The sequence below is a fragment of the Podarcis raffonei genome, chromosome 4 (assembly GCF_027172205.1).
Source record: "Podarcis raffonei isolate rPodRaf1 chromosome 4, rPodRaf1.pri, whole genome shotgun sequence".
NCBI classification, from domain to species: Eukaryota; Metazoa; Chordata; class Lepidosauria; order Squamata; family Lacertidae; genus Podarcis; species Podarcis raffonei.
The window spans coordinates 35,736,971-35,762,954 of record NC_070605.1 but is presented as its reverse complement, the minus strand read 5'-3'; the positions used below and the strand labels follow the sequence as shown (position 1 = coordinate 35,762,954).

Sequence of the window (25,984 nt, the reverse complement as noted above, 5' to 3'; positions counted from 1 at the left end):
CCATGCCTCCAACTCTTGAACTGCAGTCAGGCTAGCAGTACAACGGTTGAGAGATTAATAAACAACAGTGTCCTACTTGTTTCTCTCCAAATCCATCTGATCATATATCCAAGTGACCCAAATCTGTTTCATTCCCAAAGCCAGACCTAAAGCGAGACTGGAATGGGTCCAGATAAACCACTTCTTCCAAGAGCACCTGAAGTTAATCAACTACCACCTTCCCTAAGAAGGAAATATTTGCAATTGGGGGATTTGCCACAAACCTCTTGATCCACAAGGGCTTCTTAATTAGTGGTCAGGCCACCACCTCTTGCATTGCACCACTCATTTAAGAATGCTTTCAGCATTCCCTGGAACCATCCTTTCAACCCCTTTCGGTTGTGTTGTATCAGTCAAGCTTTGCGCCATTGGTCACAAATTTCCAAGGGTCTTATCTGCCTTCTCCAGCCATAAAACCTGAAACTGATCCAATGACACCTGAGCAGATGGCACACTTCTCTAATCCTGCCCCTGATTCAATACCTAGTCATGGAGCTTTGCCAAATCAAAGTAGTTTGGGTCTCTCTGGATCAATATTTGTGTGTTTAAATGTCTGTCAAGTTTCCAAGGGCAGCCAGCCTGTTGTATCCATTCTTATAATCTGCACCTAAAGTCAAAACATGCTTTTTAAAAATTCCTTTGCACGTCTCTCCTTTATCCTTCTTCATTATCTTTAGTAGGAAGTAAGACAGAGGCATGTTGTACCCACGTTCATTGCATCTGATCTCACACTGAGATTTCTGAACAATGTACCAATTTATAACTTGCATGCTCTACTTTGTTTCCAGAAGAAAGAGACCCTGTGCCTTCCAGACCAAAAACTTGGCTCAGCCCTGACGTGCCCCAGACCAAGCCTGGTAAATTCATCCTTGTTTTGTATGAATTCATTCATCAGTATAGCTTTTTATCTATTTTGGCACAGCCTGGAATACTTCATTCTTTTTCCTAAAAATGCAGTCAAATATTCTAAGAGGGCAGAACAGGGTGTTTGCAGGCTTTTATACATGATTTCACTGACACACGCAGTGCCTCAGAATGTAACCCCAGCATAAACGGGGGGGGGCACTGCCTGTACTTATTTCATTTTTAGAACCCTCTTCCTCCCAACTGCTAGGCACTAGGACATACCCCACATGGTGCAGTCTAGAGAAACTGCACGGAATTACAGTGCAGCTAGCAAAATAGAAAGAAGCATGAGTACTGTGGTCTACTGGAAATCCACTTCTCTTTCTTCTTAAGGAAAACAGCCTCTGTAGTAGCTGCACTTGGAACTTCAGCCTTGGGGAAATAGTAAAGGTAAAGGGACCCCTGACCGTTAGGTCCAGTCACAGACGACTCTGGGGTTGTGGCGCTCATCTTGCTTTACTGGCCAAGGGAGCCGGCGTACAGCTTCCGAGTCATGTGGCCAGCATGACTAAGCCGCTTCTGGCAAACCAGAGCAGTGCACGGAAACACCGTTTACCTTCCCACTGGAGTGGTACCTATTTATCTACTTGCACTGCGTACTTTCGAACTGCTAGGTTGGCAGGAGCAGGAACCAAGCAACAGGAGCTCACCCCATCATGGGGATTTGAACCGCTGACCTTCTGATCGGCAATCCTTAAGCTCTATGGTTTAACCCACAGTGCCACCTGCATCCCATGCAGGGAAAATAGTAAGAACACACAAAATAATGTACATTAATTGCCACTACACTGGAAATACTTCCTCTTAGAGTTATCAGAAGACAAACTTGTACCCACTTGAAGTTGTAACTTGAAGTTAATCAAAATAAAGTGCATTAAATAAGTGCCAGCTGCAAATGAATCAAAGCTGTGTTTTTTTCATGTTATGCTTATAATGACTTGCAAGCTTATTACTGAATACATGCCTTTTTATTTACTAATATTATTGATGATGCAGACATGGAAGCAGTTACTTTTAGAACTGAACAACCAAAGTCAACAATGGGTAAAACATTTTAATCATGGATGATCATATTTGCTTGCCTTCATAATTTCCAATAGAATTTCAAATACTTTCTGTACCATACTGTACTTTCTCGTTCATCATTTCACCTTGACATTCAGCTTTCTTAGCTGCTAGTGTCTCTTCCATAACATTACTAAAATCACCATGTTGCACTGGGCCTAGAAAAGGACGACATTGCACTGAAACCCCACATCTTTTAAAATTGGACTCCTAAAGATTTAGGGGACGGGATCTTACAGAGTATATGTTCACAAGAAATCACAGCAACTCGAACCCAGAGATGCTCTTTGGCTGGCAAAAATCTTCCTCTGCTCTTTCTGACCTACCATAAGAGTGTTGTTTGAGCAAAGTGACCGAAATATAATGAAGCCATTCCAGCTGCAGAAGACAGTTGCCCTCTTCAGACGTTCTATATTTGTGTTAAGTACACATGCAAGAGGAACACCCAAGCTCCACTCCCCATCCAGATAAAGCCATTCCTGTCGCTCTCCATGAGTTGGAGGGCAAGCTTCACAAGTGGAGGTTCCCCATGCATTTTATTGCTCTGGGAAGTCACAGCTTCAAAATAAGAAGGGAGATTGCAGGAGCATAGGAGGCTACTCCCTTAAGAAGATCGCTCTCAGCTGAAACGGTGATAGGGCTTGTGTTAGCTCTAACCCCCTGCCCCGTCCAGCCTTGCGTGTTCACTTACGATTGAGTATAGAATGCCTAAAGAGGTCCTTTGCACAAATACTTTTCAAGACCTTTCAATGGCCCACTAGAGCCTGTATGCTACAGCCTGAGACAAAACAAGATGTGATGAAAAATATCACTGAGGTACTGGAAGCCTGTTACATGAGATCATGTTGATTTGTTTTCGACTGCCTCAAATTATTTTTCATTCTGTATTTTAGAGTTAGACTTCAAATCTCTCTGAACTGCTAATTTCATCAGTGACTTTATGCCTTCATTTATATCACCCAATTCCATTCAGCATGCACACTCTAATTATCACTGGTGGCTTATTATTTGTTGTTACTTCTAATGCATATGTTTTGTAGAAGTGATGCTTGTGGGCATCCGCTCCTACTTACATTTGGCAGCCCTGTGGTATTATAGTAAAATAGCTCATGTTCAATTCCTTTTAGTTCCTAAAGAAACTCGTCGTGTCCCTGCCAGACCAAGAACATCTCCCAGCCCTGGTTTAACAACAACCAAGCCCAGTAAGTGGTTCATTATTTTGAGTTTCTGCTCATTTATATTCAGTGTGTGATTATATTTGATATCTCCTCTACTAAGAACTATTTAACATATAGAGGTGCATCGTGAATATCTACTCAGGGAAAAGTCTTCAAAATAAATGCCCCATTAATAATAATTATAATAATAATTGTTGTTATTATTATTAGTAGTAGTAGTAGTAGTAGTAGTACCCTGCCCTCCCCAGCCGGAGCTGGGCTCAGGGCAACTAACATCATAAAACTAAAACAGTATACAAAGAACATAAAAACAGGCAATCAATTAATTAAAATACATCTTACAATTAGTTCAGAGCAAATTAAAATCTGGACAGATGGAAGTCCACGGGTAAAATTGAGAGTGGTTAATATTCTCCAGGGCCAACTGTTACCACTGGTCTTATAAAGGACCTGTGAGCAGGCTAGGAGGCCTCTTTAATGCTTGTTCTTATACAGAAAGAAAAGAATCCGACTGAACCCCAACCAAAGGCCTGGTGGAACAGCTCCGTCTTGCAGACCCTGTGGAAAGATGTCAAATCCCACAGGGCCCTGGTCTCTTGTGAGAGGGCGTTCCACCAGGCCAGGGCCATGACCAAAAAGGCCCTGGTTCTGGTCGAGGCCAGTCTAATCTCCCTGGGGCCTGGGATCTTCAGGGTGTTATTATTTGCAGATCTTAAGGTCCTCCATGGGGCATACCAGGAGAGGTAGTCGCTGATCAATGAAATTTACTGGCATCTTAATATTCAGGGGGAAATCTGTTTAAATTTTGTTTTTTATTCCTTTTACTTTCTCGTCAAATGGAACTTTCTCCTACCCCATACATAAAAATACCTTATATACACCAAATATATACACAGGTGAACACCTTTCCCCATAACAGTCCTGCTTGTACTTTGAAATCTCCTAGGGAGGCCCTTTTGGCCATACCATCTGTACAGGAGGTCAGATGATGTATTAGTTTGCCATAGGGCCTTCCTGGTAACAGCATCCCGATTGTGGAACACCCTCCTTGATTTGGTTCTGTTTAGGCTAACACTGTCCATCTTTTGGTGCCAACTGAAGACCTTCTGAATACGTAGACCTTCTGAATCTGAAGAACTTTGGTGCCCTTCTGAATACGTACATTGATATTCCTCACTGATACACAGTGATCACTGTATTTTTGTTCTATTGTAATGGATTAGTTTGACGGTTTCAACTGTATCATATTTTATTGTATTCTATTTTGTTGTTAACGGCCCTGAGATCATCTATGATGAAGGGAGCGATATGGATTTTAAGAATAAAAATAAAAACTTTATAAAACAAATAACAATTACAAAAACATTATAAAATATGTATAGAGACCTATGTACATAAATAACAGCCATATATATCTATGTTGAGTCTCTTAGCAGTTGGCATGCTCAACAGATAACACAATATCAAAGCACGGGATGAATCACTGCTTAGCAACAAGAACAATGTTTCCCCTTTCTAAACACACTTTTAGCCAACTGAACAAGTCATTTATCTTGTACTGCCTTCTGTAAACAACATTTCCATATATAATGTGCTATGTCTTTTATTCCGCCCATGTAGCCATTTTCTACTTCTAAGAGTCAGTGTTATTCGACCCAACAATGCAAGTTGTTGTCTGGTTTAAGCGACTTGCAGTAACAATTTGGATATTGGCCAAGTACAGATATTATGGGTTATAAGGGGGCCATGCACAACTTATTTTATAATCAGCATATCATTCTGTATCTTGGTATCAATACACATTTGATTGACTTCCAGCTTTTCTTTCTGTGTGGGAAGGCCTTTTATATAAATTTGTTGTTATTTTTTTAATTTTTGGATTTTTGGATTACTTTATGAACACCCACTACATGCATTTTAGATTCTCTGCTTGTTGAATAATTTTTTCCTCTTTGTAACCAGCAGTTAATAGTTTGCATTTGTCCTAAGGTAGTTCGTTAAGTGCCCTTCTCTGCCAATAGATCTGTTGAAAATGCAGGGAGAAGGAAGCAGTAGCTGTAGTCATTAATGCAAGAACGGGAGAACCAGTGGCTCTGGCCAGTGCTTTTTTCTTTTTCTTTTTCTTTTAAAAAAGGCTTATGAGTACTCTCGTTTTGACTCAAAAAAATTGCCATTTTAGAGTTCAAAGTGGGGAAAATAAATACAGTAAATGGACAAAAGTACAAAGAACATGCATTACCTCATATTACACAGCTGACAGATCACAGTAACTTCACCCATTAAACACTCGCTTCCATCTGAGACTCTGGAAACACCATGACAGGAAATGAGGCTGCCATCAGGGGTAGCAACGGAACTGACGATTCACCGTGCTAGAGAATAAACTAAAACATTTTGAATTTTTAGTTTCTTCTTCCGTTAGATTCACAAAATGTTTAGGGGTATGCGCACCCCTGCATTCCCCCAGGAAAAAAGCACTGCCTCTGACCATAAGCCATGCAGTCTGGGGCATAGCTGTCAACGTTTCCCTTTTTTTAAGGGAAATTCCCGTATTCCGAATAGGATTCCTCGCAAGAAAAAGGAAAAGTTGACAGATATGGTCTGGGGCTGATGGGAGTTCAACAACATGTGGAGAACCCCAGTTTCACCATCCCTGCCTTAATGGAACTCTCAAAGAAGGGCTCCAGCATGACATGTGGGTTTGCTGCAAGGCTGGTTCAGCAATGCAAACTGTAGCCAGGCCTATTTTCCCAGCAATTCCATTTGTGAGGGAAAGCTTTATCCTGTCTTGTGCAGTAGGCCAGAGCCCTTTCCTGAAAACATGCAAAAAGTAGCAGAGAAACGTAATGGGATCCAGATGAAAACTCAAAGGTGATAGTTTGTTGCATCAAGAAGAAATAGGATGGTATAGATGCAGCTTTAATTCAACTTTTGTACCTTTCAGGTCAAAAAGGGAGTCGTCGTGTTCCACCCAAGCCTAAAACGTCACCCAGCCCAAAAACACCTCATACAAAACCAGGTAAGCACATTACTTTAAACAATTATTTTACATCAAAGTGTGTCTTTGGCCAAACCTGTGTCATTGAAACTTATTTTTGCAGTAGTTCACTGTTTATGAATGTATAAAACTGTCTTTGCAGTTCTTTGGGAACCAAAGCAGAGGCTCTTTCTCATCCCCGGTACCTGATTTTGTTTTAACTGGAGATGCCAGGGATTGCACCTAGAGCCATATCCAAATGCATGCCCTAAAATCAAAGGAGGATCCCTGCTGGATCACACCACAGACCCATATACGCTAAAACATCCTGCTCTCACTGTGGCTGACCATATGCCTATGAGAAGCAAAACCTGAAAAAGAACAGAAGCGGAGGCTGCTGGACAGATGGCCCATCTAGTCCAGCATCGTGTTCTCACCATGGCCACCAAGATGCCTGTGGGAAACCCTCAAGCACCAGAGCACTGTCCTCACCTATGGTTTGAATCCGCATGACAGAGTGAGCCCCTCTTGCTCTGTCCTAGCTTCTGCCAACCTAGCAGTTCAAAACCGTAACAATGCGAGTAGATAAATAGGTACTGCTGCACTGGGAAGGTAAATGGAGTTTCCATGCGCTCTGGCTTCTATCATGGTGTCCCATTGCGCCAGAAGCAGTTTAGTCATGCTGGCCAAATGACCTGGAAAGCTGTCTGTGGACAAACACCAGCTCCCTCGGCCTGAATCAAGGTGAGCGCCATACCCCTAGTCAACTTTGACTGGACTTAACCATCCAGGGGTCCTTTACCTTTACCTTTTTACTGTTGCTCTCATGGAAGATAAGGCTATCAGTGGCTAGTTGCCAGTTTCTGGACATGCCTGGTTCGTCTCACAATCTATTTCCAAATGGTTTTCCATGGTAAGCTGACTTCAAAATGTCAGTTTACGTTGGGGTCTGAGGGGTGATGGCAAATGTGATGTGAGCCATCCAAATTCCTGCTGAGTCAATGTATATGTCACTGAACCAGGTGGTAAGTTTCTTGTTTATACGGATATTTATAACACATCATGGCACGACAGAGGGTTAAATTCAGTAGTGTTTTGGATCCCTTTCACCTTTTTTTAATAACTGTTTTTCTAATGCGTAGACCTGTACAATAAACCTCATTGGTTTTGTCAAAGGGCTAATGCAAGATCATTTCTCGTCGGTTAAGATTTAGAGCTTAATTTGACTTATAGCTCGCCCCCAAAATGTGTTCACTGTGATGGAAGTTCAGCTCTGGGATGTGTAAAATAACAACGAAGGATAAGGTGCATGGGCAGAGTGCTTTTTCCTTTACCACTGAGTGACAACCACCAGTTCTGATTCATCTAGAATTAGTTCTGTGATGGGCTTGCAGGGCAGGATGTGGTTTCTAATGAGGCTTGGAATGTTTCAGAGATTATGTGGTTAAAATTGAGAGATGGAAAGTAGAGGGTATTTAACGCTAAAGGCTTTTGTTGCTATAATTCAGCTCTCCTTTTCTGTGGATTGTTTGAATGGAATGTGACCGTACAATATTTACATCTTATATTAAAGCATTTCATTTTCTAGCACATTTGTCTTTTAAAGAAGCTTTGTGTATATAAAAAGATTTCCTGGTGAGGTCTGAAATAATGTTGAAATGCAGTAGAGCTGATTTACATTCTGTGGAGACTGGAATTATAAATAGTGTCACTTTTTCCACTATATAGTAGTCTGAAGAAGGCAGCTCTTGAGCATCCTCCTTAAAAAGAAGCATTTGCTTCAATACATTAGACATATGAGAGTGTTTATTTTCTGAGGCAATTGACTTTCCAAAAAGAAGGCTAAGGCACCACAAGCTATCAAAATACAATGGTGGGAATCAAGCCCTGGCTTTAAGAACGAAACTCTCCTGTCTGTTGGGAACAAATGGTTCCTGTCGACACAAGTCCCTTGTACAGTGCTATCTTCTGTTCCCTACTGTATCAAAGTTAAGGATATATCTTCTGAGATATCTTGCGTTTTATCAAGCGTTTTATTTATTTGGGATGCTTGAACACCCTTAGAACTCTCCTGTCAGAACTTATTCTCAAAGTGGGAAAGTTGGGATGGGGAAGATGAGTGGTTGAGGACATGGGAGCTGGCACATACACCCTACTTTTACAGAGTTAACGCCCTCTCACATGTGGCTGTATGCCTCAAAGGGGCTTTAAAGAGCTCCTGATGTGTGTTTAAGTATTCTGCTTGCAAAGAGGGCAGGAATTACAGTTTCTTTGGGATAAGGTAGAATTGAAAACACAAATTTAGAGCACATGATTTCACCCAAAGAGTCCTGGGAATTGTAGTTTCCTCCTCAGAGTTACCATATTGGCCTGAATATAAGCTGCACCCAAACATAAGCCACACCTTTAAAATTGGGGGGGAGGGAGGAAAAAAGGAAAAAAAGACCTGAATATAAGCCGCTCCATTCCTCGCTACTCCTGGCTGCATACTGCAGGGGGGGGGCGGAATCTGTGCTGCGTTGCCAGCAGCCTTTCCCCTTCCTCACTCTCTCCCGGCCTTGGGGGAGAGGGTGGGGACTACACATGGGGCGGGCGCCACTTTGCCCCTCTCCTGACTCTGTTTGCCCCATGCTCCTGACAGCATGCCGTAAGGTGGCAAATGTAAGCCGCACTTTAACTTTTCACGTGGGGGAAAAATGAGGCTTATATTCAGGCCAATACAGTACAATTAGCAGCACCTATGGGCTTGCCCTGCCACTGCTGCCACTGCTGCCACTCCCGCCACCACCATACCTGACACTGCCTACGCCGCCCACTCTGCTGCCACCACACACCTTGCTGCATCTGCCTCTGGGGAAGACTTGGTGCCACAATCAGTTTCAATTCCAGGCAAGATTGCACTGCTTTGGGGTAAGATTCTGTGTGCTCCACAAGATCTCACCCTAAATGGATCTCTCCCGAAATCAGTGATGGTGGCAACACTGCTTCTGCACTACTAGCAGAGGGGGCTGGGCAGGCAGGAAGCACAGGGGGTGCTGCCTCAGCAGCTCCTGCCACCTGAGGCAGTGGGCTCATCCTTCCTAATGGCTGAGCGGGCTCTGGCAGCATCCTTAACAAACAACTCTTCATGTGATTCTTTGGGATAAGTAAATGCGCATTGGATGTGCTTTAAATGTATGGTGGATCTGCCCAGAGAGTCCACAGCAAATTTACTGTCTCACACTAGGAGGAGAAAACAACTTGCAGAAATAATTAAGCAACCATCCTAATTTTGCTCTCATTAAAAATCATTATTTATGGTAAGGATTGTTTTAACAATGAGAACATTTATCTCAGTGCTGGTGGTCTTTCCATTTCGCTGGAGGCTTTAATCAGATGCAGGGCAGCCATCTATCAGAGATGCCATGACTCACATATCTTCTAAGAACAAAATATGATTCCCCCCCCCTTCAAAATATAGTTTTATTCAGGGGCAAATTTATGCAGACTTAATTACTGATCAATTGGCTGAAACAACTGGCATACAAACAAGTGGCTGAGATTTCCTAAGAGGAGGAACTCGCCAATTTTAATGTATTCTTGAGTTCTTGTCCTAATTTATGTTCTTCAAACAGGATCAGGTTTGTTTTCTTTTTGTTATTGCTTTCTTAATGTTATTAAAAGCAAGGCTGTCTTTTTTTTGTTTAAAGTTTCTGTATATATCAGATTCAGTGTTCTTTTTTTATCCAGCTATATTTTCTTTGCCTGTGGAAGGAGAGACACAAGCTTTGTTGTACAGACACACAAATTTCTGTTCCAGGAAAACATTAAAAAATATAACACTCCTGGTTATTTTTTCAGTTCGAAAGGAAATGCAGCCTGTTCCTTCCAAATCTAAAATCTCTTCAACCACAGACACACCACAGACTGGACCTGGTAAATAACTTTTACATCTGAACATTTTAAATGATCCAGTTTAGGAGATGGAATATGATATGAAAAGCTTTCTTTTAATTTCATTGTTGTAAAGAAGCAGGTATTCATTAAGGCAGGATAAATGTCAAACTCCTTGGAAACAGTGACCGCAAAGCTGTCAAGCTCAACGTATATGTTTATGCAAAATTTCCTCAAATAGCCAATGCTGTTCAGGATAGGGAGTTAGAAAAAAAAAAGTTGGGATAGTTCAAATGAAGCTGAAAGAGAAAGTCTGGAAGGTCAATAATTTCAGAAGCTTAGTGGCTATTTCAAAAGCACCATTATGGCTCAGTCAATAGGGTCAGATAAAATATCTACCTCCAATTAGAATGGGCACAAACAAGTGCCAAAGATTCCTATGTGGTTAAAGAACATAGTCTTATAAAAGTCATAAAAGGCAAGAAAACTTCATCTGTGAAATAATGTCATGCCAGAGCCAGTGTGTTGTAGTGGTTAAGAGCGGTAGACTCCTAATCTGGGGAACCGGGTTCGCGTCTCCACTCCTCCACATGCAGCTGCTGGGTGACCTTGAGCCAGTCACATTTCTTTGAAGTCTCTCAGCCCCACTCACCTCACAGAGTGCTTCTTGTGAGGGAGGAAGGGAAAGGAGAACGTTAGCCGCTTTGAGACTCCTTTGGGTAGTGATAAAGCAGGATATCAAATCCAAACTCCTCCTCCTCCTCCTCCTCCTCCTCCTCCTCCTCCTCCTCTTCTTCTAAATAAGAGGGTGAGGGGAATCTGGCAAAACAGATATATGACCAAATATATGACCAAAACAAATATATGACCAACACAGCAAAGTGCTAAATAATAAGAATAAGAATAAGAATAAGAATGAATTTATACCCCATCTGGCTGGGTTTCGCCAGCCACTCTGGGCAGCTTCCAACAAAATATTAAAATACAATAGTCTAATCAACATTAAAGGCTTCCCTAAATAAATGAAAACAAACTATATATTACAAAAACACATCACAAGTAAGAAACCTTTCAGAGAGCAAGAAGGTAAGAACCATTACAGCAGTAACTGGTGAAGTAGTTCACTTGTGGGACCTGACAGAGGCCATTGGTTGGCAGTGTGGGGAAAAGAGAGCCTATCTTTGCCAATAACCATTGAGCCATATGGAAGCGGGCAGCAGTTCAACCAGCACTATGCAAACCTGCTGTTGTTATTGACTAGCTAGCAGCCTTCTGGTGTTGGAATGGGCTGCTGTTGCCAGCCAATCTGTAACTTCATGCTTGCAAAGTGTTGACTGAATCATCTGTCGCGTTCACTATCACTGCCCTACAATTGCTGTTGTTAAATTTCTATCCTGCCTTTCCTCCAAGAAACCCAAGGCTGCATAAATGTCTCTCTTCCCCATTCTGTCCTAATGACAACCCTGTGAGGTACATTAGGCTGAGAGACTGTGACTGGCCCAAAAGTCACCCAGTGAGCTTCAAGGGTCAGTGTGGATTTGAATGCTGGTCTCCCTGGCCCTAGCCAAAAGCTTATCCAGTCATGGCAGCAGAAGATTCCCATCAGAGAATCATTTCATTAGGCACTGCTGATGGCAACGGCTTTAAATGGGTTCTCAAGGAAGACAGTCAAATAGCAAAGGAAACAAATGGTTTGTCTGCTCAGAAGTACCATTCTGTTCAGTGGGGCTTACACCTGGGTTAGTGAGCATAGCATTGCAGCCTAAATAAGTTATTTGCATCAGTATTCTCCGCAGTGTTGCCTAGGGAAGTGATTGAGCCTATCATGCAATCCAGCCTATTGCCGAATCCCGACTATACTTCGGCCCTAATATAAATCAAGGGTGTTTCTTCTTCAGCACACCAAAATCTTTTTTATATAAATATGTAGCTTTTTCCTTTCAAACTATAGTTTAAGAAACATAATAAAAGTCTCAGCCGAGAAAATTCTGCTATCTTACAGCTTACAGCTCTTTGGAACGATCTGGGCATACGCACTAATGTAAAACAAATAGTTGTATTAATCTTCTCCAGTTCTCTCATGATTTGTCTCAATTTCTTTTCCTAGCAGAAATTATTCCATTCTCTCAAGGTCCTGCCACCACCATCATACCTCATGTTCCTGAAAAGGCAAAGGCAGTGCCGGGTAATCCTATTATTTACTCACAGTCATGTTTTTTCTCATAATTCTTTCAGGCAAAGGAATTCCCTGAATTCGCATCATAGTATTGCAGCTAGTAACTAGCCTCTCTTTCCATTTACCTCAACTGCCATTTGGCACAAAACAAGCAATAATCATTGAACCTCACATGAAGAAATTATTAAGTCGATGGCATTTCTGCTTATTCTCAATCTTTGAGACATCAAGATTAATTTTGCTTCAGCACCATTTCTGTATGAAAGTTACTCCATTGCTTTTAAAAACACACACGTTGCGTGTCGAGGTCCCCAGGGCCACCCCAATAACTCACACATTACACAGAATTTTTTGTTTAAGATTTTTGGCATAATTTTGGCCACAACTTTATTAAAATACAAATTTGTGAGTGGTTGCTTAGGCATTGGTTGCGACTATCTGCCCCCACCATGGGGGACAGACTGACATTCTGCACGATGTGAAAGTCAGAATAGGGGAATACACTTGAGGGTAATGACGGAGCAGGGAACCTGACCTCACCCCAAATGCAACCAGGAGCTCATTGCTATGGCCCGAGCCCCCTTGACAGAGTGGACAAGCAATAGTTAGCCCCCAATTCCTTTAACGGAATCCCTTGCAGCAGCAGCAGCACTGGAGGGGCAGGCACTCAACCTACCAAGGGCAGGCACTCAACCACTGCCCCTCAACTAACCAAACTATAAACCAATGCCTAACCGCAACCTTACAAGTTGTGACGATTTGCTACGCAGTAGGCAAAAACCAAATGGCTCCAGCCAATCGGCCAGATGGACAAAATTCCTACCGGGCCCCTGCCCCAAGAGCAGACGACCCCATGACAGGCATAGCAAGGTCAAGCGAACAACCCTAATTCTAGGGGGGGGGGGGCAATCCAATGCACAGGTGAAAAGAGGAAGCCCTAGCCTCGTGCAAGGAGTTTTAGCATTTCTGGCTGTCAATCAACAAATGGCAACATTAACTTCTTCCCAACAACAAGGGAAGCCCCAATCGCATCAGTGGCCAACGATCAATTAGCCCGTCCCCAACTTTGGAGTGTCCTGGCGGCCCCCACCACAACACGTGCTCTCCATGAAGGAGAACACGCTTTATCATGATTTCCCTTGAACAAGAGTACAATTTGCCTTACTTGGATGTGATGTACTTTATAGGAATATTTAGAACAGACTGCAAAGCAGCAAATTATGGCACCATACAAGACTGAGGCTACAATTATAGTGCACCCTTACCTGGAAGTAGGATCCATTGAGCTTATCATATATAGGATTGCAGCCTTGGCCTGGAAATAAGTATCATTGATCTAAATGATACTTCTGATACACAGGATTACACTGTAAAGCTGCAGCCTAAAGCAATATGTGACAGGGAGTAGAGAAATCTCATATGCAAACAAACCACTGACATTTTACTACAGCAGTTCCTCTGCCAAGGAACCATTGCTTCTGTTCAATTTCATAAGTAGTGAGTCTTGCCACTACTGTTGCTGTGAAAATGTCAAGTAAAGGTCTGGCTGACTGCATACACTGTTCTTTCTCCTATGCAGCTATGCAGCCTGAGTAGTTTATCATAATGTAAAACCTACTTCATCAGGTACATGAAGTGAAGAGATAGGTGTTGGGTATGTGTACATGGTCTGGAGTACAAAGAAGGAAACCATGACTAAAATGATGCTGGTAATTTGGGCATGAAACATAAATACAAAGCACCATCAAACTGATCTGCATTCGCTTGTGCATACAAACATGCTGTGGCACTAAATTAATGGGGCACGTATATTAATTTTGTTGCCGAGACAAAGCATTGCTATTCTTCCCTGGATTTTTTTAAAGGGGTTTGTTGGGTCCTACATTTCAGGCAGGCAGGGTAAGCATTGGGAAGGTTTGATATCTCTGTTCTCACAGAGATCTCAGCACAAATGAAAATATCAGGTTCATCATCCTGTGGATGGTTGAGTTTTCTTAATTTTGGTTTTGGTTTTTTGTATTTTTTTGTTGTTGTCTGCTTCTCTTCTCCCTGCAAAGGGAATACTACTTGAAAGAATATTTGTTATTCAGAAATTCATCCTCCTCATCATCATCACTACTGTCTTCCCTTTTGGTCCTCCTTCCTAGTTGGCTTCTGCATTTTTGCTTTCACATTCTTAGCTTCCTTCAGGCTGAGAGACAAATATGTCCTTGCGGGTTATAATCCAGGTTTGCATTTTCTCTCTCTCTTCTATTTCAGCTTCAACAGTAGAACAGTTCATTCCTAATAAATCAAAACCAACTACCAGGCCAAGAATGCTAGAGACCAAACCTGGTAATTGAGTCACTTTTGTAATTCTATACATTCATATAATTATATTGTTAGCCAAACCTCGCTTTCTGTATTTTTAGAGGAAAAATAGCCAAATTCCTCCTGGTTATTCCTGAGCAGCTATACTCATAAGGGGAAAATACGATACCATGGCCCTTGTTTTCTGTGGAAACTATTATATGGTTGCCAGATTTAGCAAAATATCCCAACCTGAGAAGACAGAAATGTCAGGGGTATTATCATGGATAGTCAGAGCTTTCTTCTTCTTGAAAGGGTATCTTAATTGTTACGTATTTATTTTGTTACTGAAACTAACAATAAAGACATAAATGTAAGCGGCAGAACACTTGTAGGAACTGGAAGGAGCTGCAGTGGTGAATTAAAGCCTTTTGCTGTTATCAGCATCCTTTATACCATACCCAGTTAGCTAAGATTGGAACACAATATGCAGCTAGTGAGCCATCGCTGCTTATATTGTTCACGCGTTCTGAACAATCACACAGCTTGTGTGCGAAATCTATGGGTTGCATTCAGCTCAGCTTTACTCAGGGTAGAGCCATTGAAATTAACGAGTAGTCATTAGCCACCATTAATTTCAATGAGTCTACTCTGAGTTAGAATTAGTTGAATATACCCCATTTGTGACATTTTGAAGGACACAATCCACAGAGCTCCCTAAGTAAGGGACTGTATGGATGCAATGGAGCTTTACCTTTTCTTATCAGTCCCCAGATCCTACAGCAATCTACTCCTTCAAGCTGCTACGGGTAAAGCTTTATGCGTTAAAACGTTTGTAGATACTTCAATAATCACCCTTTGTTATCTCTCTATAATGCTGGAGATCACTTAAGTTAGAAAAGAAATTATATCAAATAAAATTTCCCAAGCAATTGTTTCCATTTCAGTGTGCTTTTCATTTTTCAACCTTATTCTTTGTACGAAACTTACCCTGACTGAACATGATATTAAATGCATCTTTGCAGTTGTGTGTGCAAATAGCTGGTCTCACTTGAGACTGCAAGGTAGTGGTAACTGTTTGCGCTATATGGGAAGCTGTTCCTATTCTCAGTGTTGTTTTGATTTGTACATCCTATCTTTTATATTTCCTTTATTTCAGCTTTGTAAAGATGTTCACTTTTTCCTTCCAACAGCAGTACACCGAACAACCCCACAACCACTTATAATCAAACCCACCATATCATCTGAACGACAAAAGTCAACTATGGGTAAAAACTTCCACATTGAAACTAATGCTCTGTTTCTTCCCTCTTCAGCAAAAAGAACAATTTGCGTCATTATTTTGTGTTGTGACATTCCATTGTTTTATTTTCTGCTTCTCCATATATGTTGCTGTAATCTCTCATAGCTACCTTAGAACTGGTTTCCCAGGAGCTGAAAACACCATGTTGACCAGTGGTATAATGGTAAATTTGAAATGCACAAACTCATTGTGACAGCTATGAGTCCATAGCCACAACCCAGGGAAGAGTAAGAAATGCATGAGCTAGCATAGGATAATATAGTAGATGGCATCTTGAACATGGCTAGGGAAAGACATATGTTTGCATACTTGGTCAACCCAAGAAATTTACTGGGTGACTTTGGGCCAGTCACTGTCTGTGCCTAGCTATCCCAACAAAGTGATCATATGCCAGGCAATTCTTACTAGAGTTGTACAAAAATAGCCACAGTGAAGGTACATAAATATATTTTCCCCCTCCTCTCATAATAGTAGAACCTGGGGTCATCCATATTGGAATTATCAGAACAGACAAACACATCACATAGTTACACTGTGCACTTTGCTAGTACAAGATGTAATGATAGCCACCAACTTGGGTGATTTTCAAAAGGGATTGGACAATTCATGGAGGATGCGGCTGTCAAATTATGGCTGCTAGTTGTGATGGCTATGTACTATCTCCAGTATCAGTTGCTGGGGGACACAAGTATGAAGAGTCCCATTACACTCACGTCCTCCTTGTGGGCTTCCCATAGACATCCCATAGGCTGGCCACTGTGAGAACAGGATGCTGAACTAGATGGGCCTTTGGGTTGATTATACAATGCTCTTCTTATGTTGTCCAACCCCAGAGCTTACACCAATGGCAAATACCACCCCAACAGATGGCATCATCACTCCTGTTGTGAAAAAATGTTCCAGAGCTGTGTTCCCTCATGTTCCTGCTCCATTATGCCACTGCTGTGGACATCCTGTTTTCTGTCTTTCAGACCTGCAATATTGTTTTCTACAGAGCTTGACCATTCTTCATTATCATTTATTTGTATCACACTTTATATCATCACACTCTTCTAATTTTCAAAGTCTTTTTTCATCAGCTGTCAGAAACACATGGAATCATTGTTTTTTTGCTTAATGCTTTTAAGGCATGTACTCTCACTTGAGCTAAACATGGCATGAATCTGAATTCTAAAGACTATAATAACAATCCTACTCCTTTTTTCCAGCTCCAAAAGAAACACGGTTTATTCCTCCTAAACCCAAAACATCTGGCAAACCAGAAGTACCCCAGACAAAACCTGGTAATTGCATTCTTTGTAACATTCAGGGTAGGTAGGATTTTAGCAGACTTTGAAAATGGTGTCATCGTGCTTTTAGACTTAGCACATGTGATATCTTGGAGTATATTAGTCGCATCTTTTTTCAATATATTGTGAATTGTTATAGAAATAGACTGAAAGCTGAATTAAAACAACAACAACCCCCCAAAAAACTAGATGTAAGTCTGCCACTGGTCTGCTCCTAGAATCCAAAACAGATGGAGATTTCAGTTTTATCATTGTATATGTTGCTTCAGTGTCCATTGCTGTGTTTGTTCTCTGTTCAATAAATAGTAATGTCAGAAAACAGTGGTAGGGAGAGGGCTGGCCTTCCCTCTCTCTGCCTCACTCCTTGGGAAATACTGACAGAGTAGCAAAGAAGCAATTGGATCCCTGTGTTGTCTCCTTCCATGAGAGGAGACAGGCAGAAGGATCTCACATGAGATAACTTAACATAACGTGACTTTTTAAAACTTTGCAGCTGACTAAATCCACATATGAACTTACATAACATCATCTTTTTAAAGTTTTAGCAGGATCCCAAGTATTAGTACACGTTTTAACTTCTTTATTTGTTGGAGTGGGTTATTAATTACGTCTTTTAATATTTATTTATCTTTGGGTTCTTTAAGAGAAACATATTCAGGGTGTGATCCCACCGCTCTCTAGCATGGTGGGGCTTTATGGAGTAGATATGGTAGGGGGTTGGGGCAGAGGTAGGAGGTTTGCTGGTCGAGGGAGCTGCCGTTTGTCCGCAGACAGCTTCTGGCGTAACCTATTTGCAGTTTGACGTGCTTTCAAACTGCTAGGTTGGCAGGAGCTGGGACCGAGCAACAGGCGCTCATCCTGTCACGGGGATTCAAACTGCCGACCTTCCGATCAGCAAGCCCTAGGCTCAGTGGTTTAGACCACAGTGGTTTAGACCCATGGGCAGAGAGACATAGGTAGGCTTAATATAAATAGCTACTCCTTTAATCTTAGTATCTGCCCTGGAGGCATGTTGTTGTTTAGTCATTTAGTCGTGTCCTACTCTTCGTGACCCCATGGACCAGAGCACGCCAGGCACTCCTGTCTTCCACTGCCTCCCGCAGTTTGGTCAAACTCATATTGGTAGCTTCGAGAACACCGTCCAACCATCTCATCCTCTGTCGTCCCTTTCTCCTTGTGCCCTCAATCTTTCCCAACATTTCCCAGGAGGCATACAATGTACCTAATTACAGACTTAATAAAAATATCAAATGTTACTTTGTAATATGTCCCTCCTGCAAGAAAATAACATATTGTGTCTTATTATTCTAAAACAAAATAAAGACTCATGCTTGTTCTCATCTCATGTGTGACTCAGACATGCTATGCCCTAACCTCAGTTGGCAATCCTATGTTGTTCTCTGTAGCACCAATTGCAACGGACCTGGGGTCAATTAACCTCCACATTCATGTTTTCGATGGCTCCAAAGATACTTTGGGTAATATTTATTTTATATTTTCTTCCTTGGCTGAAATTATTTCTTTACCTTTCCTACAGGTTTATGCTGGGGTTGGGGCAGGGGGAACAATGTTAACTTGCTTGATTTATGTCTTAAATTGCTTCCAGGCCAGCTTCTTTGCTGTTCCATTTAGAAACAACCACCTCATGCATTAGCCTTGATTGTCATCAAAACACTACCTCATCATTCTCTTTCTCAATCTCAGTCTGTTAATGCTGAATTTTCTCCTGGTCTCAAAATTCCCTCATCTATGAATGCATGACTTTGTAAACGGCTTAAAGGTTTTCTTACAATCAAGCAGTATAAATATGTTGTTAAATGAATAAAAATAAATAATGCCTTCCTACCAGATTCCAGCAACGAGCATTTTAATTTCTGCGCTGTTTTGGAAAAGGGTCTACTTTTTGTTTGAAATCCATAGCATTCCATTTAAAGAAGACACTGTGTACACTAATTCAGATGTTTTCTTTTTAGCCTCATCCAAGCCCTACAGAGGTGTAACAGCAACTGAAAGTCCACATTTGAAAACTGGTAATCTTGTTTATTTGATGCTGTTTCATTTGAAATAATTCAGTATTTTGAGTGTTTGCTAAGCAGCTTCTGAATGTTAACCATATATTTCCCATTCGTTGTATTATAATAATTCAGTGGTACCTTGGGATGTGAACGGGATCTGTTCCAGAGCCCCGTTCACATCCCGAATGGAACGCAAGATGCGACGGTGCATCTGCGCGTGCGAGGGTCGCGTTTCGTCGCTACCACGCATGCACGTGACGTCATTTTGAGAGTCTGCGCATGCACGAGCAGTGAAACCCGGAAGTAACGCACTCCATTACTTCCAGGTTGCCGTGGAGCACAACTCAAATGCGCTCAACCCAAAGCACATTCAACTCGAGGTATGACTGTACACACATTTTAACCCTCCAAAAACTACTTTTTAAACATTTGATTGTAACAGAGATAACTCTTCCCTCTTCTTCCTCCATCAACATGCTCAACCTTCTAAGAGCAAGCTCACAGGTTAGGAGAGGGGTGGCAACTATTTTTCTACTGAAGGCTGCAATCCCCAAATTTGGGGCCTCAAAGATAATCTGTTAGGGGCTGCATGCTGACAATAAAATAAAAGCGGACAAAGCCATTGCTGACAATAAAAATGAAAACAAATAAACCCTTCAACCATTCTATGGGTTTCAGTTTTGGCTATGGAACTGTTGTGCCCCCCGCTCAGCTCCCAAAGTGGGGTTTGAATTATTTTGCCTATACCTTAGCTGCTACATTATAGTACCAGCATTTATGTATCATATAAAATTATGATGAAGACCATTGAATTTATCTTGGTAGGGTGAGTGATGTCTTGAGATAACACCTGAAGTGTTGTTTTTTTAAAAAAAATCAATTGTCAAATGTTGGGATAATTGCTGAAATAGCAGAAATTGTGGATTTGGTTATATAAATGCTTTGTAAACTTGCATAATCCTCTAAAACAGATTTTAGATAATCCCAGACTTTTTTAACATAACAGATTCCTATTTTTCCTTTAGTTGCAGTACCTGGATCATCTCTTACGCTGCATGTTATCTTTACTGTACTTCATATCCTTAGAAATTAAACTAGTTTTGTTTTCCTTCTAGCAGTACCACATAAAGTATATTTCACTACTGCAAAACCCAAGATGACTGATAAGTCACAGACCAGACCTGGTAATATATTGCTTTTTGAATTTTAAAAAAAGTTAGTCAAATGCTTACAGATCAGTATTGTTACTCATAGCCCAATCTCTAAACAGTCAGGGATCCCAGCACATACCAGCAATTTTGTTTCCTAAGTTTTGAGGGAAGCACATGTTAAAGTTTATGTCCTAAAAAGCTTTTTGCAGCTTTTCCCAAAGAGTAATATTCCAGTTCAGGCTGTTTACTTTATTAATTGTTGTATTAGGATAGTATTACTTCTTTTATTACTTTGACTTTGCTTAGATGCTAATCACTACAAAAGACTGAAGCATTGTATTGCAATTTTAACCTGCATATTCTGAGATAGTCCAGATATTGGGGCTGATCTCATTTACAAAAAGGTCTAGTCCAATTTTTGGAAGGTCTCCATTGGTAATTTAATTCAATATTAAAATACATAATTTTATCCATACATAGTTATTGATTTAATATACATTTAATATATAAAAAATAATCTGTTGTCCAGATTCTTCAAGTAAAATGTTGCCTGGAAAGAACTTGTATTTGCAGTTATCTGTAATTGCATTGTTAGTAATTTTTTGAGAAGCAATGTTGGTGGAGGAACACACATGTATGATCAGTATTTACCTTTCTGATATTTTCTGATAAATTTTATTTTTACATTTTCAGATTTTTACAAAAACAGGGAAACTAACAGCCATAAAACCATAACCTCAGCTCCCTTCTCTGCCTAGAAATAGTCGGCAGTGGAAATAAATGTATCATTACCTTCTATTGATTTTACTTTTCTTTGCAATTTCTTTTCAGTTGTTGGTAAAACAACACCAGCCCCTGGCAGAACAAGAACATCTGGAGGCTTGACGTGGGATAAAGTACCAAAAGGTAACAGAGGTTTTCATTATAATGGTTATTATTGTTAAGGTTTCAGTATAAATATTGTTTGTGCCCAGGATAACCAACCAATTATTTATCAGTTGCATATTTAATTTCTTTTGAAAGACATTTAGCACTTCAATTATACATACACTTAAAGGTAAAGGGACCCCTGACCATTCGGCCCAGTCGTGACCGACTCTGGGGTTGCGGCTCTCATCTCGCTTTATTGGCCGAGGGAGCCGGCGTACAGCTTCTGGGTCATGTGGCCAGCATGACTAAGCTACTTCTGGCGAACCAGAGCAGCGCACAGAAACGCTGTTTACCTTCCCACCAGAGCGGTACCTATTTATCTACTTGCACTTTGATGTGCTTTCGAACTGCTAGGTTGGCAGGAGCAGGGACCGAACAACCGGAGCTCACCCCATCGCAGGGATTCAAACCGCCGACCTTCTGATCGGCAAGCCCTAGGCTCTGTGGTTTAACCCACAGCACCACCCGCGTACCTGGGACCAAACTCCACTTAATTCAATGGAATTTACTTCAGAGTAAACATCCTTAGGATTCCATTGTGTTTTGCGTATTTCTGTTTGGGCTTTTTTATTGAACTGCCTACAAAACAGCTGAAAAGGAAGGTAGAAAGGTGATATAATTAATATTTGCATGATGTTTATGCAGCTAAAAGGGTAGTGTATTAGCTGGAATCCTAAACACACATACCAGAGAGAAAGTTTGATTTAAATTATTTTGAAATGGTGTGTTTAGGTTATGGAGGTGTAGCAATAATCTCCAAGTGAATTGTTTTGGATTGAACTGGACTATGGAATGTATTGATCCTGATCCCCAGTACAGTCCTCTGTGCTCTCCCAAAATCTACTTGAGTGGAGGACTGTCAGGAGCAGATTCTGAGGGTGTGCAGGGCTGATGATAAGTGGGGAGGAAAGAAGAAGTTCTGCTGTGCAAGTGGAAAACTCCATGCACAACATTTGGATTCTGCACATTATATGGTGAACTAATAAAGATAATCTGCGTTATGTAGGTCAAGTTTGAGTTTTACAGTTTCTTTCAAACTGTGTTCAGTAAATTATTCCAATCTCTGAAATGTAGTAACTGTTTCTGCTTAACAATTTGGGTAGTGACCTTTATGTAGACTTTTTATGTACTGCTGCCATTCATTAATAACCCTTGCCAATTCAAAGAGTATTTTACCACAAAACATTTTCCAAACAACAAATCAAATACGCAATCACATGAGGCTGCTTATGTTGGTTGAGGCATCAAAGAATTGGATCATTCAGAAGCAATGTGGTTATTAAGTGGTAGGCCAAGAGAAGACAAATTCATAAGTGTAATAGACATGACAATTTTATTGGAGGAAGTCAGCTATTCAAACATAGCCTTAGTCAACTCTTGTAGGGACCATACAGTTTTTGTAAGAAATCTCTAATGTTCATAAAGGGTATTAAAATAGTGATAAGCCATGTGTTTGAATCCCCCCCCCCAATATTTCATCTGGACAATGTCTATAAATGAATTAAATATTTCCTATAATCTGGATTTTCATGTGAGGGTTTAACAGGGAAGGCCAAATGTAGAAATTGTTAAAAGTCCTACACCCACCTCTTAAATTATTAAAATTATGGATTTACAGGAATGAATGTGTAGTATGGTCATTGGATTTTTGACCAGATCCACTGACCTTGGGCATTTCACCAGATGTCTGGAGGAAATCCCTTGTGTTTCTTTGAACATGTGCAATATGACATATGCATTTTTTAATGTTATTTCACAGGCGACAAACTAATAGACCAGGATGCTGCTAGGCTTCTTAGTACAAGCTCTAGTACGGGTTCAAACACATCAGTGCATTCCTCAGTCGCAAGAAAAAAACCAGACCCTGGTAAGTAAATAATCTTCTATTACCATGCCCAGCAACATTTGCTGGAAATAATTTCCCATTTGGCACTCATTAGCTGAGAAGAGTATCTGGGTCCTAAAGTTGGGGGCATTGGATTATCACCCTTTTTATCCCACTGAAGCCTTCAGGAGGGAATGAGTACAAATCAAAGTGCATACAGATTCCTACTAAATTTTTAACTGGAGACCCAATACTAGAAAATGACATAAACACACCTTGTCCAGTCACTCTATGAAGAGAGCACAGGACAAGGAAATGAAATATGTTGTAACTATTCCATGGATGAATTAATAAAAAGTCTCTGTCTTCAAAGCTTGAAGTGTCACTGTTATCCTACACATTATACTGTGCATTAAGCATATTTAAATGATACATTTCCAACTATGCAAAAATGCATTTTGGCTTGGATTTATTTGAGAACTTAAGCAAACGGAGGGCACTTTTGCTTGTATAAAAGGCAATCTCGGGTTCCTGGTGATTTTTCTTGCTCCTGTCGCCCAGGTTTCGTCAGAGATTCCTCCAATCCCCAGTAGGGATGGAAAAGACCGTTTGGTTTGTTTAGGATCTTAATGTGAACCTGCCTCCACAGGTTCCAAAATCAAAATACTGAATTCCTTTGAATTTTGCACTTTTCTGAAATTTCTGATGTGGTTCTGCAACCAAATAATATGTACAAAAATGAATGAATGTTTATTATTATGGCTAAACAGCCAGCATAGTTGTACAAAAATTGGTAAATTGGGGGAAAGTGCATAAAAATGGATAAGTACCGTATTTTCCTGTGTATAAGACGCCCCTTGTATAAGATGACCCCTATTTTTTGAGCCCCAAATTAAGAAATAATTAATTGCAACATTCCGTGTATAAGATGACCTCCAATTTTAAACTTAAAAAACAGGGGAAATTACAGTATTTAATTAATTTAATTTATTTATTAGTCTTACATACATCTCTTCAATATAGGATCTCAGGGCTGTTCACAAGATTGAAATACAAGGTTAAAACAACAAAACAATAACCACCTCTCCCACAAACATATTTAAAAGGCTGTATTTTATTTAAAAGGCCTGATTGAAGGGAATGTTTTTGCCTGGCACCTAAAGATATATAATGAAGGTGCCAGACAAACCTCCCTAGAGAGAGCATTCCACAAACAAAAATGACATGAAATACATTAAATTAGGGGAAATTGCTTGCAAAAGTGTTACCTTATTTATTTATATTTTTTTTAAAAAAATCACAAACTGATGAAAAACTGAAGAATGAGAGAATGAGAGCAACTGGAACTGACAGATGTGTTCATGTCCAGTCTGTAGGAGCTACTTTCTAAGACAGGCGTAGGCAAACTCCAGCCCTCCAGATGTTTTGGAACTACAACTCCCATCATCCCTGGCTAACAGGACCAGTGGTCGGGGTGATGGGAATTGTAGTCTCAAAACAATTGGAGGGTTGGAGTTTGCCTATGCCTGTTCTAAGAGATGCCAGGAGCAGCAGAGGAAATGAGGAGGCAAGGAATCCCCATTCCGCAAATGGAATGCTGCTCACTGTTTTTAGCACTGAAGGCACTTTTAGCGAGTAGAAAAATTCAGTTAATAAATTAACCGCCCAGTCTTAAACTTAATAACCTGAAAGCAAACCCCACCGAGTCCCAATGGAACTTGCTTTCCAGTAAGTGTGTACACAACTGAAGTTTAAATTACTTTCTATTTAGGGGGGTGTTTAATAGTCATCTTGGGAATGTGTGTGCTCCTGTCAAAAAGAATGTATACATGATAATAATTTGCATTCATCACAGTAGTCCATACTGCTCAGTGCTGCTTTGGCATCTCTGTTTGCTGGCCTTCAATTCATGTACTACAACCTCTCTGAAGCTATGCATGAGCTTGTTATACTGATGTTTTTGAAAGTTTCTCCCTTCAAATTCTATCTAGCATTAATTAAATCTTGGAAAGAATGCATGGAAAGAAAAGCTTTAAAAATATAAACTACAGAATGCTTTTAACCCTGTAAAGGACAGTGGGCTTTAATTTACGTGAACATAAAAGGGCTGGTTACTGCAGTCTTGACACCAAGTTAAATAAGATAACAATTGCAACATTTAACTGATAGGCACCTGGAGCACAAATGGAATTAAATTATCCATCAACTGACTTTTTGTAGTATCCATTATAATAGTTCTGAAATCGGAGTATATCCAGCTAATATTATACAGTCCACCTGCATTGTATCTAGAGAGCCCTTACATTCCAAACCTAGGAATATACCCTGTGTTAGCATGGTCAACTTACTTTTTAAGAGCTGTGTGTCGAGCCTTCCTCCCTTCACTGGCCAACACATGGATGGGTCAAATGCTTTTGGCAGGATCCCTTCCAACTCCGCAATTCTATGATTCTCATAAATTCACAGTGGATTTCTGAAGATCACCGCTCTCCCACTAGGGCCATCATCTGAACTTGATGTGGGAAGAGCTGTGGGTTCTGCTCTAATGTTTGCCCCTCTAGTTTTAGGAGAGATCAGGGATGTCTGATTCTATTCCTTTGACCAATACCAGTGTTATATTAGTGCCCAAATCCCATATTTTTGCATCAGTGGCAATAGCCTTATTGCAAGAAACCAATGGGTGTTGTGCTCACCTTGACCTAACTGGCTTGTCAACGCCACTTAATTCTGTTTTCTATCGATGTAAGTTCATGAAAGAAGGGTTCTCAACTGAACAGGAGGCATACATTTTTATGAACTAGCTTAGCTGCCTTGCTGTGCTGTTGTTTTGGTCTGATGCTGGAAGCATGCATATTTTCATGCAAGAAATGTAAAAGCTCAAAATAACTCCTTTCAGCTATTCCCTGTCTTGTGTTTTGTGTTCTTTTGCAGTTCTTATCGCTGAAGCTCATGCCTTAAAATTTTGCTT

At 40.7% G+C, this 25,984-nt stretch overlaps 1 protein-coding gene across 11 annotated transcripts in view; it reads left to right on the top strand.

Moving 5' to 3' along the window:
- The window catches only part of ABI3BP (ABI family member 3 binding protein), a 137,362-nt gene that overhangs the window by 85,623 nt on the left and 25,755 nt on the right, over positions 1-25,984 (top strand). For 5 of the 11 annotated variants that reach the window (XM_053386207.1, XM_053386202.1, XM_053386199.1 and 2 more), the window contains 14 exons: positions 828-896; positions 1,942-1,989; positions 3,138-3,212; positions 6,133-6,207; positions 10,006-10,080; positions 12,146-12,223; positions 14,474-14,548; positions 15,697-15,771; positions 17,015-17,089; positions 18,502-18,573; positions 19,069-19,125; positions 20,226-20,294; positions 21,093-21,167; positions 22,951-23,058. In XM_053386207.1, coding sequence (XP_053242182.1) covers positions 828-896; positions 1,942-1,989; positions 3,138-3,212; positions 6,133-6,207; positions 10,006-10,080; positions 12,146-12,223; positions 14,474-14,548; positions 15,697-15,771; positions 17,015-17,089; positions 18,502-18,573; positions 19,069-19,125; positions 20,226-20,294; positions 21,093-21,167; positions 22,951-23,058 — 1,026 coding nt within the window. The remainder of the gene's footprint in view (positions 1-827; positions 897-1,941; positions 1,990-3,137; positions 3,213-6,132; positions 6,208-10,005; positions 10,081-12,145; positions 12,224-14,473; positions 14,549-15,696; positions 15,772-17,014; positions 17,090-18,501; positions 18,574-19,068; positions 19,126-20,225; positions 20,295-21,092; positions 21,168-22,950; positions 23,059-25,984) is intronic. The other 6 variants (XM_053386198.1, XM_053386197.1, XM_053386200.1 and 3 more) reach the window with 6 other exon arrangements.